Source organism: Strix uralensis, chromosome 25 (assembly GCF_047716275.1).
Source record: "Strix uralensis isolate ZFMK-TIS-50842 chromosome 25, bStrUra1, whole genome shotgun sequence".
Taxonomy (NCBI): Eukaryota; Metazoa; Chordata; class Aves; order Strigiformes; family Strigidae; genus Strix; species Strix uralensis.
In genome coordinates, this window is record NC_133996.1 from 3,399,481 (window position 1) to 3,416,752 (window position 17,272).

Sequence of the window (17,272 nt, forward strand, 5' to 3'; positions counted from 1 at the left end):
CCCACCACCCCCCCATCCCGCATCCCACCACCCCCCCATCCCGCATCCCACCACCCCCCCATCCCGCATCCCACCACCCCCCCATCCTGCATCCCACCACCCCTCCCATCCCACACCCAGCCCCCCATCCTGCATCCCACCAGCCCCCCATCCCACACCCAGCCCCCCATCCTGCATCCAGCCAAACCCCGGAGCTCTGGGGCCGCTCCGTTAACACTGACCTTTTGTTCCATTAAACCCACAGATTACCGAGGACCAGGGTGCCAGCGCTAATTAATACGAGCCCCTGGGCTGACGAGGGCAAGCACGTTAAGAAAGCCCTGAGCAAGCAGAATGAACAAAGGCAAATATCCCCTAATGGGTCAGCATGAAAGCAGAGCCGGGCCAGGGGATTATTTCTTCTGCTTTTTTTCCCATTTTATCCCCAAATTACATCAGTAATTCCCCCCGCCACCCAGGGATTTGCCAGTTAATGGCCTCACTGCTGCCCACATGGCTTGTGCTTCCCCATGCCGGGGGATGCTCAGACACGTCACTTGTGCAAACACGAGCTCAAACACTAGAAAAAAAGCTCATAAAATGCCCAGAAAACTACGATTCCCAACTTTTTCACAGGTAAATGCGTATCTGGGGCTTCTACCTCCTTTACACTCATTTTTTTAAAGCACGAGGATGCACTCCAGCTCCATCACCAAAGTTGTTGGGGTTTTTTTTTTCCCCCTCCCAAAACCACGAGAAACTTCTTTTTTTAAGAACTAAAAGCAAATTCTCTCCTATTCACATGCCTGGAGGCACTGAGACCTCACAGCTTTCTTAAAATCTTTCCCGAAACAGAGCGTCTGCCCAGCCCACGTGCGGATGTGCCCCCACACCACAGACCCCAGTCTTCGGTTCCTTCGGCTCTCGCCACGAGACACCGGATTTTAAAGAGTCTGAAACTTGGCTGCGCTTTCTAATAGGAGAAAAAGCACAAATCTGTCAAAATTTTCCAGGAAGAAAAAATTTCAAAATAAAACAGTGTCAGAAACTAAGTGCCAAGTGATTTAAAAAAAAAAAAAAGCCCAAGCGTTTCTTTCCAAGATCTGCTGAAATGGGATATTCTGGGAGGGAGAAACTTGTTCTCAGTGTTGGGGTTTTTTTTGATCTGAGAAACCAGAGCAGAGACAAACAGCGTTTCAGGCTGGCAGAGCCCCATTTCCCAGGGAAAAGCAATTCCGTCACCCCCAGTAAACTACTCCCAGCCGCTAACGACGTCAGGGGAGATGTAACCTCCTCCTCCTCCTGGGCTGCATCCCCACCACCCCCATCCTGCTGCCATCCCCAGCGCAGCCACCGGCACCAACTGGTCCCGTGCCTCAGTTTCCCCACTGCTCCATCACCCCAAGGCCGGATCCTCGGCCACCTGCAAGACGATGCCCAGGCTCCAGAAGCTTAAAATGCAATTACACAGAGTAGGTATTTTGCTGGTGGAGGCACAGCTGACCAAACCGATCCATCTCCCTCCTCGGACAGGTTTATTGTTATGGCTTTTCCCCACGCAAGACTTCCCTCCCATCGCTCCCCCCACCCATGGTGTGAAATGAAGGTGGCTCAACCGGCTGCTCCTTCTCACCAGCAAATTTGTCTATGATTTGTATACACAGGAAAAAATAAAAAGGGTTTTGCAGAGCCTTGGTTTTCATGAGCTACCGAGTGCTTTTGGCACCATCTCTCCCCATCCACGGGTAGGGCTGGGGAGAAGCTCAACCTCCAGCCCTTCCTCCCTCCCCATCACAAGATTTATAGGGGCATAAAAATTAAGACCTGAGCAATTAAATGTCAACATCCCAGCTCCAGAGGGGGTGGCTGTGGGTGCCCCAGCAGCCATGGAAAGTCAGAGGGGGCTAACCCAGAGCAGCTTTCAAAAAACAAAAGTTTCATCAAAATGTTTGCACGGAGGGCAGGGAGACTGCAACCTGAATACCCATCTGCAGCAACGGGGATGGTTATACCCCTCCCGAGGGGTAATGGCAGCGGGGCAGGGTCTGTGGGAGCCAGCCAGGACGGCTCCAGGTCCAGATGCACCCTAAAAATCACCAGGGGGAAACAAGGAGCCCCCAGTTCCCAGCCCCTGCGCTGGCTCGAGGCCAGGATAACAGCAGCTCCGGGCGGTGAGATGAAGGCAGCGAGCGCAGGAGGTGCGATTCGAACGCGAGAGCGGCTAAAAATATTGCTGGGGGTGTGACGGTCTGCTCCCCAGGGGCACGATGCTTCCGAGACCATGCCTGAGCACCCCGGAGTCGCCTAAATCCCGCCCCAAACCCAGAGCCTGCCCCAACATGACAGGCAACCCCGTGTCAAGGACAACACGTACCCTGTTACACACCCCACACGAAACCCCCGTGGCACCACAGTGTGCCTGGGCATAGGGGGAAGAGGGATGAGCGCCAACATTGGGATTAAACACCAGATGGACCAAAATTTTGAAAAAAAGGAAGAAAAAGAGGTGGCTTGAGGGATTTGCCAGAGAGATGGGTACCGCTGCCACCCAGCATCCCCACTCCGGGCACCGCTGCCACCTCCGTGGCACCACAGCATGCCCAAGCAGAAGGGAGCAGAGGGGCAAGTGCTAACATGGGGGTTAAACAGCAGATGGACCAAAATTTTTTAAAAAGAAAGTAAAAACAGGTGGCTGGAGAGGTTTGCCAGGGAAACTAGTACCCATGCTGCTCAGCAACCCCCCTGGGTACTGGTGGCCAGCCAGCACCCCTCCCAGGTACCACCAGGGCATGCGCAGGGCGAGGGAAGCAGAAGGGTGAGTATTAATATGGGGGTTAAACACCAGATGGACCAAATTTTTTTTAAAAGAAATAAAAAGAAGGCGTGGCTTAATAGATTCACCAGGGAGACGGGTACCAGCGCTGCGCAGCATCTCGTGGGTACCGCTGCCACCCAGCATCCCCCTCCCAGGGATGGAGAGGAGAAAAACTGGGGAGAGGGGGAACGAAGGATTCACAAAGAAGAAGGAAAAGAAAGACCAAACAATCAAGTACAACGGATGACACCTAATTAAATCCCCGTGGCCACCAAGGAACGTGGCCGCCTGCCCACCAGCCTGCCCGGCTCTCTTTCATCTGCCTAGTCTACGCTCCTCTCACTTCAAAGTTAATTACACACTTAAACCTTTTCTGTTTAACCTCCTGCACCGTGGGACACGCTCCACAGGCTTCTCTTCTTTTATGAAGCAGCCTTGAAAAGGCTCCGGTGCTCAAGGGCGGCACGGCACCATCCCTGATGGGATTGAACACTCTGGTACCCCAAGGGGGGCAACGACACCACCCAGATCCTTCAGGGCATCATCTGATGGGGATGCTACACGAATAACATGCCAAAAAGTGGAAAGGCTTTATAAAAAAAGGGTTTATACTTGAACTTCAGCAAGTACAGGCTCCCCAGAACTACAAAATTTGGGGTGGACACCCAGGACTCCAGGTCTAAGACAAAGCAAAGCCAATCGATGGGAAAAAGCCCATTTTGCTCCCGTCTTGGCTTAGCCAGGATTGGCTTAGCCCCATGGTTGCCTCTGGGGTGCAGCAGCTTGGGGGCACGCGCCCCCAGCACCCCATGCCACACAGTGCAGGCACCAGCCAGGAAAGCTAATGCAGGTGACCTTTTGGAGTCGGGATTTTTTTCACCCCTCACCTTTTCCAGCAGCTCCTGGAGCAGCAAAGGATCAAGCTCTTTACACAGGATAAACGGTGAACACCGCTGCTGCAAACTGGGAAACTGAGGCACGCAGGGGATTTGGCAAAGTCCCACAACCCCAGCAGCCCGTCGGAAAGCCCAGGGAGCTGGGGTTTGCCGGGATGCAGAACCCCGCTCCAGCGGATGCTGGCAAGATGCCATCCTTCCCCAGCACACCCGCGGAGCCAAGCCAGCCTCCCACCACCCAGATCCCGGCTGCTATTTGAAGGCAATTTCCTCGGCACGCTCCTATGGGAACATGCCCCGGGAAGGAAACGCCGGGAGCCGCTTTCCTCCGGGTGCCAGCAGACACGGGGGATAGGGAATACTTACTGCAATTCATCTAAAATTAGATATACTTCTTACCCAGCAAGATCTTGCACGTGACATACCGCAGGCTCCCGGTCGAGGTTAACAACGGATGTGGGATCGGAAACCCCACTTCTATCTGCGGGAGGCTCAGACTCCCCGGGGGGATGATGCTACAGGGGTCCAGGACTTGCTCAGGGGGGGATGAGGCACCGAGGAATCCAGCTCAGCAAGAAAACCAAGACACAGAGCGTGTCCTGCGCTGCAGCATCCCAGCACCTCACACTGATGGAGACCCCCCACCACCCAGGGCACGCCATCAGCTCCGTGACCAACCCCAGCCAAGCACAAACACCCTGGGGTTTGGGTCTCAGCAGTGGGAAAACCTCTAGTCCAGGCAAAGGGGAGCTAAATCCCCCCCTTAGCTGCACTTTGCACACTCAAAGGCCCTGGGGCACAAGCACAACAGGCACCTGCAAATGTTTTTGTGCACTACACACACTGGAGATTACGATAAACACCCTCCCTGTTCCCCTCTGTTCCCTACTTCTGCAAAATAGAAACATTTAAAAAAAATATTACCGATTTCCTGGCCCCGATAAAAGCTGATTAGAAGAATATGGAAAGCAGCTCCATTAAAATTCTCACCAGTAGTTTGTTTTGCTTCTCCAAATCATTTTAAATATTGCATTTAATAGAAAAAGAATTTGCTCAGCTGTAAGAAACATCAATTTGCAACTTGAAGCCTTGTATATTAGCCAAAGAAGCTAATGTGTAAACATTAGCAGCTCCAATAACGCATGGGGTTTAGCCAATGCAATTCCAGGGAGAGAGCAGCCAGATATTAAGATGGAGGATTTGCATAATAAGTCACTTATGCCTGATAACCTCAGTGTTTGGAAAGTGCAGGACTAGGAGAACAATATCCGTCTACTAGCAACTACATAAGACATAAATCTCCTCTTTTTTTTTTTTTTGCCTGTTAAAGACTCTGATTTTTACCATAAAGGTGTTAAACTTCCCACAGCAAGTGCCCAGCCCCAGCTCTGGCCTCAGGAGCCTCCAAGGGACCCCGGGCACAGGGACAGGGGGCAACTGGGAGATGTGGATTTGTTACAGGCATCCCCGAGCCTGGGGAAAGCAAATGCAACTGGGAAAAATACAACTCTGAAGGGTTCGCAATGCCACGGGGCAGCCTGTGCTTGGGCAAGGACCAGCTGTGCCATGCATCACCTTATCATGAAGATGCATTTAAAAGCAAAGGGGGAATAATTAATCTTGCCAATCGGAGTCCTTCCTTGAGGCACATCCAGCTGCAAAATGCAGCTCCACTTCCCTCCCACCCCCCAACAGCAGCTCCTGGGGGGGGCAGCACTGCTGGGACCAGGGTGCTGCATCACCCCGATGCGGGTGCGACCAGGCACTGCAACTCCCGGGCTGTTTTGCAGCGATGCTGTGGGGCACAAGCTGGGAGGTTTTGGCCCCACAGCTGGAGCAGACGCGTGTATTTAACACCCCATCCAAGTGCTGTCCCCGCGCAGCGCCTAGATCCAGCCAGCACTGCTCCCGGGGGAAGGACCAGCATCATCTCTCCATTATTTATACCCAGGTCGGAGAGGTCCTGCAGCACAGAAACACCCTCAAGCTCCCCAGCCAGGAGGCCACTAACCTGCAACACAAGTGCTTTAATAATGAACCATCACTTAATTAACATAGTCAGGGCTGCCTCTTCGACTTCATAGCAAGAAAAACAAGGCAGGTCTTTGGAAACCTCCATCCCACCATTATCGATTGCTTACTATGCAATTACAGCTCCTGGGCTATGGAGCCACCTGGCACCTTGAGGGGTAAAAAAGGAGTCAAAAAATATGAAAATAAATTGGAAAAAAAGGGGGGGGAAAGCCTGTTTCTCCCCCTGGCTTCTTTATTACCATCAGGTCCCCATGGCCCTGCTGAAGGCTATCCACCCCACGTGCCCATGGACCCAGAGAGACCAGGGCCATGAGCTCTGACAGTGAAGTGCTGCTTTTGGGGAACCCCCGAGGCCACGGAGATATTCCCTTGGCCCAAGTTCAGGCAGGGAAAGCACCTGCCCCAGGACACAGCAGCAGCATCACCAGGGAGCTCCGACACCAGCTCCTGCTGCAGAAATCACAGCAAAGACCCAGTTTTCCAAACCAATCCCATTTTGCAGGGGATGAAGATGGGGCAAACCCCCGGTTCCCCCCACCACAGCCTCTCGCCCTCCAAGTAGCACCTCTCCACGGTGATGGATATGGGAGCGAAGCACGCCAGTGGGCTAATCCTGCCGTGATGGAGCGTGTGCCAGCGTCAGCGGGGCCGCGGGGAGGCAGCTCAGCTCAGCCGGGTTATTTATGGCCTTTCAAGGCGGAGAAGGGAGCTGCTTGCGTTGCCGAAGAGCCCTCGCGTGGCAAAACCAGCTGGTGACAGGGCTGCACGGTCCCCACCGTGCCCAGCATCCGCTCCGCAGCCCTCGGGAAAAGTAGGAACAGGAGGAAGAGGAGCAGGGAGGAAGGTCGGGGCAGAGCAGGAGCACGTCTCTGCACAATGCAAAATCCAGGTCGACATCCTCCTCCCATCGCTCCGGGAGAGCTGGGAAAAGCAACGTGGGAAGATTGACCCCGGGGTTTAAAGGTGGTGATGCAGCTGATGTGGGCACATCAATCCCACCCAGGCCCGGCTGCCAGCGCTGCGGAGGCATGTGCTCAGCTAAACCCTTCGCTGTTAAACGGGGGGACAGACAGGATCTGCTGCCAAGTTACAGCCACCAGCAGAAGGCCCCATGGGGGGAATAAAAAGGTGCTCCATGCCCAGGGAGTCCGTGTCATGGCTTTGAGGAGCATGCTGGGTGTCCTTCAGCCAGGTAAAGGTGAGGACGTGGCTAATCAAGCCCAAACCTCCCATTAGCAAGTTCGTTTTTACCAGTCCCCAAGTTGGGCTCAGCCACCCCATGGTCAGTCCCGGCTCAGGCATCCATCCATCCCCCAGGCCAGGGTAAAAACCAGCAGCTCTGACAAACTCATCTGAGGGTTTCCACCAGCATCCCAGTGCCACCCAGTGCTCCCAGAGGTTAAAACCTCTTTTAACCAGGCAGCTAATTTCCTCAGGTCCCCCGGGTACAGGCATTAGGTATAAAAGCAGCTGGTGCTTAGGGACAGCACATTGTAAATCCAGAGTTGCAGGAGCCTGCAGATGCCTTTCCTCAACAGCTTATTTATTGCTTTTAATACCTCCCACTCCGTCACTGGCAGCACCAGCTGCAAAGCTGGGTTTGCTTTGCAAATGGTCAAAAAAAAAAAAATCAAATTTCCCTTTTTTTCTGGAAAGCTGCTCAAAGTCCATCCCATTCTCTTTATTCTCAGAGGCTCTATCAAAACTCAGCTGAGATGCAGGCAGGAGCCCACCCCCTGCCCTCTCCAGCTCCGAGGGCGAGTAGGCAGGAGCAGCGCAGCAGCAGGGACACCACGGTGCTGCCGCACTGCTGAGACCTGGCAGACTCAGCACACAGAACCACTGGGTTTGAATCCACATCCCCAACAGCAAAACCCTGAGTTTGGTCACACAAGATTAATTCACTGCCAACAGCTGGGGCACAGGATGGGTTCACAGATGGTGCTGGCAGCTGAGAGGGTGCATGGTACCTCTGCCCATCGCACATCCCAACTTCTTCCTTTCCTTCTCCTTGATCGCTCCCACGCAGGGACCCACTTCCCCAGCCCCACAGCAGCACCCTAGACCCCCTGCCCTCCCTCTGTCCCCACCCTGCCAGGGTGCCCCTCCCCAGCGAGGCAGGGGAAGGCATCGCCCTCCCTTCAAGCCTGGAAACCCCTCCAAGGCTGGATTTTTGGCATGTCCCCCACAGGAAGGCTCGGGACCCTCCATCCAGCTCCAGAAAAAGCAAAACTGCTGCCAGGCAGCAAGCACACTGGGCAGGGGCTTCACCTGCAGCACCCCCCCCTTCAGCCCCCCAAAATCACCAACCCCCAGCAGCTCTCATCACAGAAGACCCCATTCCTCTAACCCCCCCTGCTGCCACCACACCACAATTTCAGACACTCAAAGGCTCATTCCTGGTATTTTCTTCTCCAACTTTTTTTTTTTTCTTGCTCCTGCAGACCAGGATGCAATCTCTGCCTCACCCCCACCCCAGCATCCCCCACCCCCCCATCCCACAGCCACCCACAACAGGGTGTCCCACTGCTCCCCCTGGGCCCAGGTATGACCCCGTTGGGACCCTGCTTGCAGCCCTGGCCCTGGGCAGACAGTTTGACCAAGGCACTGTGCTCCCCCCCTGCCCTGCTGCTGGGTCCTAGGGCTGCCTCCATCCCCAGGGCATCCTCAGCCCATGCACTGGTTATGCACTAAAAACTCTGGGATTACATTAATTACGCAGCAACAACTGAAAAATTAGGTGGAGCACATGAGTGGTCAGAGAAAAAGACCCTGCAGCAGGGCTGAAAGTGCACGCAGCAACTTGCAGCCCCCTGTGAGCACCTTGCACCCCCTCCCCGCACACATCCTGCCCCGGCCAAGTCCCAGCTCCCATCCCCAACCGGCTGCAGCCACCAAACCCAGCCCAAGCAGGACAGCCCAGCTGCCCCGTGGGAAGAAAGGCAGGAGACAGGCCCTTGCCCTGAGAAATGCTGCTCAGAATCAGGCAGAGAGCAGCAGCTCCCCAGATGGGAGACCGGGTCAGATACTAAAAAAGTTCTGCTAATAAAAAGAGAAATAGCCCAACGCAGAGATGCTCTGCTTTGGTTTGATACTGTTATAATCCAAGGAAAGCAGGCTGATTGCTGGCTGCAGAAAAATCAATGGGATGTTATCACTCAGCAGACAGCTGAAAATACAGTTAAAAATAAGCAGAAATAGGAGTGTCCTTGGGAAAAGACCCAGCTGGGCAGTGGCCAAACCTGCACCACATCCCCACAGGGAGACGCCAGAGCCTGCCCTGGCACTGGAAGGCTTCAAAAGTCACCCCCGACCTGCTCCTTCCCCAAAAACACACTGAAAAGCTCCAGCACCCACCTCCATCAGGTGCAGAGGCAGGTGCCCCCTTGACACCAAAAACACAGAACCAGACATCCCAGCAGGGACTCTGAGGTGCCAGGAGGGTGACCAGGGATCGCCCACCTCTGCTAATTCAATTAGCCAAACTGCAGCACCTAGTGATTATGTGAAGAGCCTTTATTCTTCTAATTACACAAGGTATTAACATGCCTCTGCTAACGGGCAGGGATGCACTGTCAAGGGGCGAGGAGCTTTGCATGACCTGGGACCTGGCACTTGAGGGCGTGCGGGGCTGCCCTGCACCATGACAGGTCCCTGTCCCCACGGGTGGGCTGCCAGCAGCAGGACAAGGGCTTCGGAGGAGACACCATCCTTGGATGGATCTGCCTGGACTTGCTACCCAGGTTCTAAAATCCCTGCTATTGAACCCTCCACCATCACAGCTCAGGATGTGGGGGGGAACTGAAGCACAGGGGCCATGCAGCACAGGACAGGGAGGGGGGCTGCACCCTGACGAGCCCTGCAGAGCATCCCCAAAACCACAGCAGCTCCACAGACACCTCTAAATCCATCCAAGCAAGGAAATGCAGTTTGTCCATAGTCTGTCCCTTCACCTGCCTTCGTCTCTGTAAACAAGCAGCCACAATGCTCCATCTCCTTTGGCCCATTAGAGAAAAAGCCATTTCCACCATCTCCTGTCAGACCGCAAGAGAACCCCCGGGCAACACCCCAAAGATGAGCCCCCACAGTGCGGGAGCAGCTGGGCTGCAGCAAGGGTTTCATCTCCTCTTTCACACTGGCCACCACTCGCCTCTGGTGACATCCTCCTCCCAGTGTCCCATCCAGCAGCTGACAGCCTGACTGCAGGGTGAAGCACACTGGACCAGAGCATCCTTGCTCCTCAACTGGGCTAATTAGGCCAAAGGTCTCTGGCATGAAGCACCACGCCAGGCTCAAATCCCCAGGGGCTCATCTCCACACACAGTCATCTGCAGGCACCGACAGCGGCCGCGGGGACAGTGGCCTCGTTAAGACACATCAGGTCATCGGGGTCCCCATCCCCTCATCCTGTCCTGGGAGAGCTCAGAGCATCTCAAGCCAGCCAGCCGCTGCATCCCGGCCACAGCCCTCATTAACTTAACGTCAAAAAAGGTCTGATCCACATGGAGGGTCCAGGAAGTCAGAGCAGTTTACTGGCTTACGGAGGGCTCCCCAGAGCAAGGGGGGCCCCAGCACCCTGGGGCAGAGCCCAGCACCCAGCACAGCCCCAGAGCAGGGAGGGATGGACCCTCTGCCAGCCCCGTGCAGCCCAGGAGAGCTGCAGCCGCAGGGAGCCGGCGAGGTCTGCACCAGCACAACAACTCCATTGCGGGCAATTCTCCAATACTTTTCAAGCCAAATCAAAAAAAAATAATCCAACAACAAAAAAACAGTGTATGACAAAAATATTCAGAGAGTTGCTCTGGCTGCAACACATTTACACCCCCAGCTGCAGTGAAGGGGCAATGCTCCGGTCCCCACTGCATCCCCACCCCTGGGGGGGGCTTTCCCCAGCCCCCTGCCTGCCCACAGTCAGAGCCCAGCCCTGGGTGTGCAGGCAGAGGGGTGCCCAGGCAGACAGCTCCCCCCATCAGCGACAGGACTTCCCAGCAAAGCCCCCCCCAACAGCGAGCTGGGGCCACCAGAGCCAGTGCAGGATGCTCGGGGGGGGGGGAACCGGGTGCAGGAGGGGTGCCAAGCACCTACTAACCCTCACACAGCTCCTGTTTCCTCAACATCTGGAGCACTTTGGGGTGCAGAAGGGTCAGGAAACAACAAATTTAGAGCCAAAGACAGTCAGGAGGCTCCTTCAAGCTGTGAGTCTGCTAGGCATGGGGGCGGGGGGGGGTGGGGGTGTCACACAGCACAGCCCCACTGAACCCCAAACTGCAGGAGCATCACCCTCCTGCACTCCCACTGCAGCCCTGCCTCCGCTCTCGAGTGACCGGCTGCTCTGGGACCCTGATGGCTGGTCACCCCATGGGAAGGGCCCCCACACCCCCCCCAGCAAGGCGGGGGCAGGGGGAAGGGGCAGCTTTGCTGTCCTGCTCCTGCAGTGAGCAGAGCACCAGCACCCAGATTTGGGGTCTGGCAGAGGTACGTGGGGACAGAAGACAGGGACAGCCCCATCCTGGCTCACAGAGCACACAGCCACCTCGATCCACCCTTGGATTCACTCTCCAGGAGGGAGAAATTGGGGTGCAAAGCCTGAGCCCCTTAAACCTGTAGGAAACCCATGGGCTACCCCAGGGCATCCGTCCCACCCCACCAGCACCCAGGCACAGGCGGGCACTGCAAACCTGAGGTGTGACACACCAGGCAGGACCCAGAGGGGCACAAAAGCAGCCAAGGGATGAGCTGCAGCTAACGACCGCCCAGCAAGCAGCAACAACACTCCTGATTTCTTAAAAAAAAAAACCCACAGCTCAAAAGGGCAGCCCTTGTGAGCCCCTCTGTGCCAGCTGCAGCTCAGGGGGACAGGGCTGACCCCGCAGGCAGGAGGCAGGCAGGGGCTCTGCCCTCACTTTCCAGAAGCTGGAGCAGAGCTGGACTTTGGTTTTCAATCCAGGCAGAGGGTGTAGAAGCCATTCCCAGGGCCAGGAAGGAAAACAGCTCAGGGAACACTCAGGGAAGTCCCTCCAGCACCCACCAGCCCCACAGCCCTCTTCCTCCTCAGAGATGTCCTTCACCCAGCGAGGAAGAGCAGCTCCTGTGTCCCCAGGACCCCCCCTCCAGCCAGGGAAGGCCGAGGCACCGCAGGCTGGCACCCCCCTCTCCCTCACCCCGTCACCCACCCGCATCCATCCCAGCACAGAGAAAAATCAGCAGCAGCTTCTGCCAGGCCACCTGCAGCGGAAAGAAAAAGCTCCATCTCCAGGACTTATTTATTTTAAGGCTGCCAACAAGGAGGCAATTAGCTCTGGAGGACTAATTGCTGGGAATCCTCCTTGTCCGGAGAGGAAAGCCTCAGTTTCCCCAAGTCCAAGGGGGGTGGCTCCAGCCTGGAATGGGAGAGCAGGAAAGCTGCAAAGCAAATCCCAAGCTGCTGTCAGGGAGAAGAGGAGGTTTGGGAATCTTGACATTTAATCACGCAGTAACTAAAGGTTCCCAGACATGTCTAATAAGACAATTATAGTGCATGTTAATAATAGATTATTAAAAAGCTTATTTATGGAGGTTTAAGCAGGCAGATGGCAGGGCTGTGTCGATAAGGCTCTCCAGAGCCTGTGCCACCTCCCAGCTCTGAGCATGCAGCAGGGATTTACCTGCCTCTGCCTCACCAGTCCCTCGTGCTTAACTCTTGCACGACTGCCAAGAGCAAAGCGGCAAATCCCTGGGGGGGTTGTAGCCAAGAGTGGATTTTTATGGGGTGCTTCGGGCTCTCAGCCCCTCTGCAGAGCTAGGATGGGGTGATGGGTTGCTTGCGGTGGAAAAGCTCCATCCCGGGTGCAGTCAGGGGAAAAACCAACATCAACTCGCAGCAGGGAGGTTGTCACAGCCAGGGCAGGGGTCAAAGCCACCAACAAGCATCTGCTTTTGTCTCCCAGGGGATGACCCTGCTCCTCCAAGGACCCTGATCCTGCTGGGCTTTGCTCTGCGAAAGCTCCCGAGGAAGCTGGAATGGGGCTGGTTTGTCTTGGTTTGGACAACAAAGGGAAAAATGTGCAGTTCGGGCCAGGAGGTGACTCACCAGGATCCCTGTTCCCAAGGCCTGGGCAGGTCCAAGCACTCAGAGGAAAATCATGAAATGGGAGTTTTGGAACAAGGAGAAGAGGGCAAAAATTAAGCAAGTGCAAATCTTGGTGAAAAACAGGGATTGCCACCCTCTGCCACAGAGCTGCAGATACAGAGCCGGAGGGACAGGTCCATCCAGGAGCATCAGCATCACTCAGAGCATCCCTAAATTCTGCTTCACCCCCGCGGATGGGGGAGATCCACCAGGCTCCAGTGTGTGGAGGGGACACTGGAGAGCCAAGGGCTGGGGAGCAGGAAACTTCTGCCCTGGGCACACTTGGGCATGTCAACAGGATTTTCCGGAGCATCCCGGCGCAGGAGCCTGGGGGGTGTTTGCACTGTCTGGGTGCTCTGGGAAAGGCCCTGGCACTCCCAGGGCATTAAAAACACACACGTAGGAGCAAGCAAGAGACTCTTCGCCTGCATGGCACAACAGGCAGGGGGGGAAAAAATCCAAGCATGAAACAATCTGACAAGGAAAATGTAATGCTCTTGCACATTTTACGTGCGTGGTGAAGGCGGGGTGTGGAGAAAAAAAAAATGCCCTGGCATGGAAGAGCCCATCGGCAGCCAGGTGGAGGGAAATAAACCCCTGGAAGAGCAGGATCAGGCACCCGGAGAGCACAAAACACTGACCCTGTCCCCAGCACCCCGGGGCTGGCAGAGGGGGCTGCCAGCAGCACCCCGGGACAACCCCCCACCCAGCCCCTGCACTGATACACACAGACACAGCATCCCTCTCCCCCCCTTCTCCGAGCATGCCTCCGTGACCCCCCTGATGAAGATGCTGCGGTTAACGGCCGGGGCGGGGGGACGCCAGGCAGATTTGTTCCGCTCCCCGACCCCAATCCCAGCCCTGGGGACAGCGTCTGCTCAGCAGTTCCCATTCACTCAGCCGAGACAACACAACCACCGCGGGGTCGGGGTCACCCGTGCCACCTCCTGCCAGCCTGCGAGGGCTGTCCAGGGGGGTGACAGGACCCTCAGATGGCCCCAATCCTCCTGCCTGGCCCCCAGCGAGGGGCTCATCCAACACAACCAACAGCCACCCCCCCCACAGCTCCCCCCAAACCAGTCCTTGCGCCACCAACCCCAGCCTGGGGCTCCCCGGCAGCATCAACCTCTTCAGTGAAAGCTGCAAACCCAAATATTTTATTTGCTTAATTGCTGCTAATGCAGTCAAACCCAAGTGCAAACAGCTTCCGCATAGTTATGGCGGGAGTGCCACGCAGCGCTGGTGGCTGCGGACATGGGTCCCCCCCAGCTGTCCCCACTGCCAGCACTGTCAAAAAACAGCATCGGGGGGGCACAGGCTGGGGTACACCTGGAGAGTAACTTACTGCTGAAGTTTTGGGGTGCACGAGTGCGATACAGAGGAGGGGAGCTGCAGCCTTCCCTAGCAGGGGAAAGGCAAAAGGAGGAGGGAAGAGCAGAGCCTGCAAAACCCGCTGCCCCATGGCCCAGGCTGGAGCCCTGCGAGCCAGCCTGCTCCCAACCAGAGGGCTTTAGCAAGGGGAGAGGCTCCATCTGTTATTGCAAAGAGCCCAGAGAGGAAAGGTGGGGCCAGCAAATCTCACAGGTCACCGTCACAGCCAGCTGGCAGCACAAGGGACTCGGTTTGGAGGGTCAGCAAACGCCTTTGGGCACCAACCCCGGGCCCCTCCATGACAAGCACAATGCAGACGGGCACCGACAGCTCAGTCGCTGTGAAATCGTAACGAATTGGAAAAGTTTGCACGCTCCCCAAAGGAGCGAAGAGCACCCCGAGCCGGTGGGGAGGCTGCGACCAGGGCACCCAGTTTCCCTCCCAGCTCAGCCACTTGCTCAGCCGGTCACAGGCATGCCGTGCCTCAGTTTCCCCACTCGTGAAAGGGATCACGCTGTGCTCCTCCTTTGCAAAGGAGCACCAAGAAAACCACCCATCTTCCAAATACCCACAGAGTCAAGCTGCTGGTCCTCCCTGTGACCGGCTTTGGGGTCTCTGGTGACTCCAGAGCACATGAAGATGGCTGAAATATTTTTTACCAGCCCTGCCGTGCAGCCCCAAGCTCCACAGGGATGAGCCTGGTGATGTCCCCGCAGCTGGCGAAACCGCATCGGCAGGAGCAAATGCCAGGATTCATGCAAAAAGCAGCCTGGAAAAGAGGCAGGGGCTGGAAGCAGACCCCTCGCCTCCAGCCAACCCCAGCCTGAGCCTGCTCTGAATCCACCCAGGGAAACACTGGAGTAAACACGCTCCTGATTTACACCCGAGCAGACTCAATCCTGCTCTTTGCAAATGCCATCTTGCCAGGAAGGAAGCCCACAGAGGGGAAGGGGTTTGCTTGGGAGGGGGAGTCTCCCCACAAAGCCCCCCCAGCAGCGCTGGGTCCCCACTACTGTCCCTCCAGCCCCTCGCAGGCTGCAGCAGCACAGCTGTGACAGAACAGGCAGACACAGCCCAGGACCGGGGAGCAGCACAGCTCAGGACCCCCCCTCTGACACCCGGGGGGGTGAAGAAGCCCCTTCCTCTGACTCCAAGCCCCTCACCAGCTGTGTGCCTCAGCTTCCCTACTGCCTCCTTGCTCTGCCCTGAAGCAGGGGGCTGCTCCGTGCCCAGATCAGCATCTCCCCCCACCCCAGCACAGATCTCTCACCCCTCCAGCTGCCCCAGCAAAATATAAACCCTTTCCCTCCCCATCTCCTCCACCTCACATGAGCTGTGGAGAGTCTTGGCTGCTTCGTATTTCTCCCATCCATCATCCCCCCCTCCGCACGGGTCAGCCTTATTTTGTTTTCTGCTGATGGGTGTCACTATTTATAATTTTTGGAGAAAGGCCACTACCCAAAAAAAACCCAAAAAAACAAATCAATGCACCAACATGGGGACTGCATGCAGGTGAGCCGCTTCATTTTAAAGGTAAAAAAATCTTTAAAACGGGCAAAAATACACCTTAATGCACAGAGCATCACCCAAGAGCTGGAGGCTGCAGCACTGGGGTCCCCTTGGAGCACGGCACCAGCTCCCTTCGCCCCCGTGCCTCAGTTTCCCCTACAAAAAGCACTCACAGCCCCCGATAGCACCTCGGAAGCTGCAAATTCCACCACCCAGCAGCACCCAAGCCCCCGCTCCTGCCACCCAAAGGGGCTGGGAAGGTGCTGTCGTGCGTGTCCCCCCCCTCGCTCCTGCCTCCAGCCCTTCCCCAGCCCCGGCTCGCAGGGTCCGGCCATGCTCCTTCCCGGGGGGGGGGGGGGGGGGGGGGGAAGTGGCGCAGATCTCAACGCTAAAGCGCTCAGAGGAAAGGAGGAAAAAATTAAAAATAAAATAAGTTTAAAAAATAAATTAATTTTTAAAAATCGATGGCGCGTTGGTAAAACTCTAATTATAGCCCCGTGACATGAAGAAGCTGCGACCGGAGAGCGGCCTCGGCCGCCACCTGTTCCTCCCGCGGCGTCCCCAAACCCCCCGGAACCCCCCCGGGACCCCCCGGACCGAGCGGCGCTGGCAAACAACTAACGGATCCCGTCGCCGCTCGCCCGGGGCTCCCGCGGCTCCTGCCCCGGCCGCGCTCCCGACGGCGGTGCCCGGTGCCCGGATCCCGACGGCTTCTCGCCGCAGCCCCGAAAGCCCGGCGGGGCTCCCCGGGCAAGTGAACCTCCGCTGCCACCGGGGGGAAGTTTTCCTTCGCGGGGGTGCAGCGGGAGGGGAGGACGGACGAGGGACGGACGTAGCCCCGGTCCCGGCGGGCTCCTCCGCTCCGACCGTGCGGACGCGGGGTGGGAAGCGCAGCCGAGCCCCTCTGCCCGCCCGCGGGCTGGCGAGCCCCGGCCACCGGGGTCCCGAACTCGCTCGCCCCGAGGAAGCCCCGGCGGCGGGACGGGCGGCGGGACCGGCGGAGCCCCCTCCCTGCGCCAGCGCCGGGGAGCGCCCACAGAGCACGCAGGACCCCCCCAGCCCCCCCCCCGCGCCGTGCCCCGCGCCGTTCTTACCGGCGGGAGTCTCGGTGTCCAGCGCGCAGACCCGCAGGGCGAGGGCGAGCAGCAGCGCCCGGGCGCTTCGCATGGTGCGGGAGGGCGGGTGGGGGGGGGCGGCGGGGCGGAGGGGCTGTGGCCGCCACCGCCGCCGCCGCCTGCGGGCCCGCGGATCCTGCGCGGCGGCGCAGCGGGGCACGCGCGCTCGCCCCGCGCCTCAAATAGCGGCGGCCGCGCGGCGGCGGCGGCTCCCCCCGCCCGTGACGTCAGCGCCGCGCGGGCCCCGCCGCCGCCGCGGGCAGGCCGAGGGCGCCCCCTGCCGGCCGCCGCGCGCAGCGCACAGCGAGCCCCGCCCCCGCCCCGCCGCCGCCGCGCGGGGGGTCCCGGTGGCTACGGGATGGGGGGGGGGGATTCCCGGTACCGCGGGATGCTGCTGGGGGGGGCGCGGGTGCGGGGTTGGCGCCGGGTGAACGGGGGGGGGGGG

The 17,272-nt window shown here is 57.6% G+C and overlaps 1 protein-coding gene across 4 annotated transcripts in view; it reads right to left on the bottom strand.

Moving 5' to 3' along the window:
- PTPRU (protein tyrosine phosphatase receptor type U) overlaps nucleotides 1-16,920 on the bottom strand; it is a 76,804-nt gene extending 59,884 nt beyond the window's left edge. For all 4 annotated transcript variants that reach the window (XM_074894196.1, XM_074894195.1, XM_074894194.1 and 1 more), the window contains exon 1: nucleotides 16,807-16,920. In XM_074894196.1, coding sequence (XP_074750297.1) covers nucleotides 16,807-16,879 — 73 coding nt within the window. In that variant the 5' untranslated portion in view covers nucleotides 16,880-16,920. The remainder of the gene's footprint in view (nucleotides 1-16,806) is intronic.
- Nucleotides 16,921-17,272: the final 352 nt, after the last annotated feature.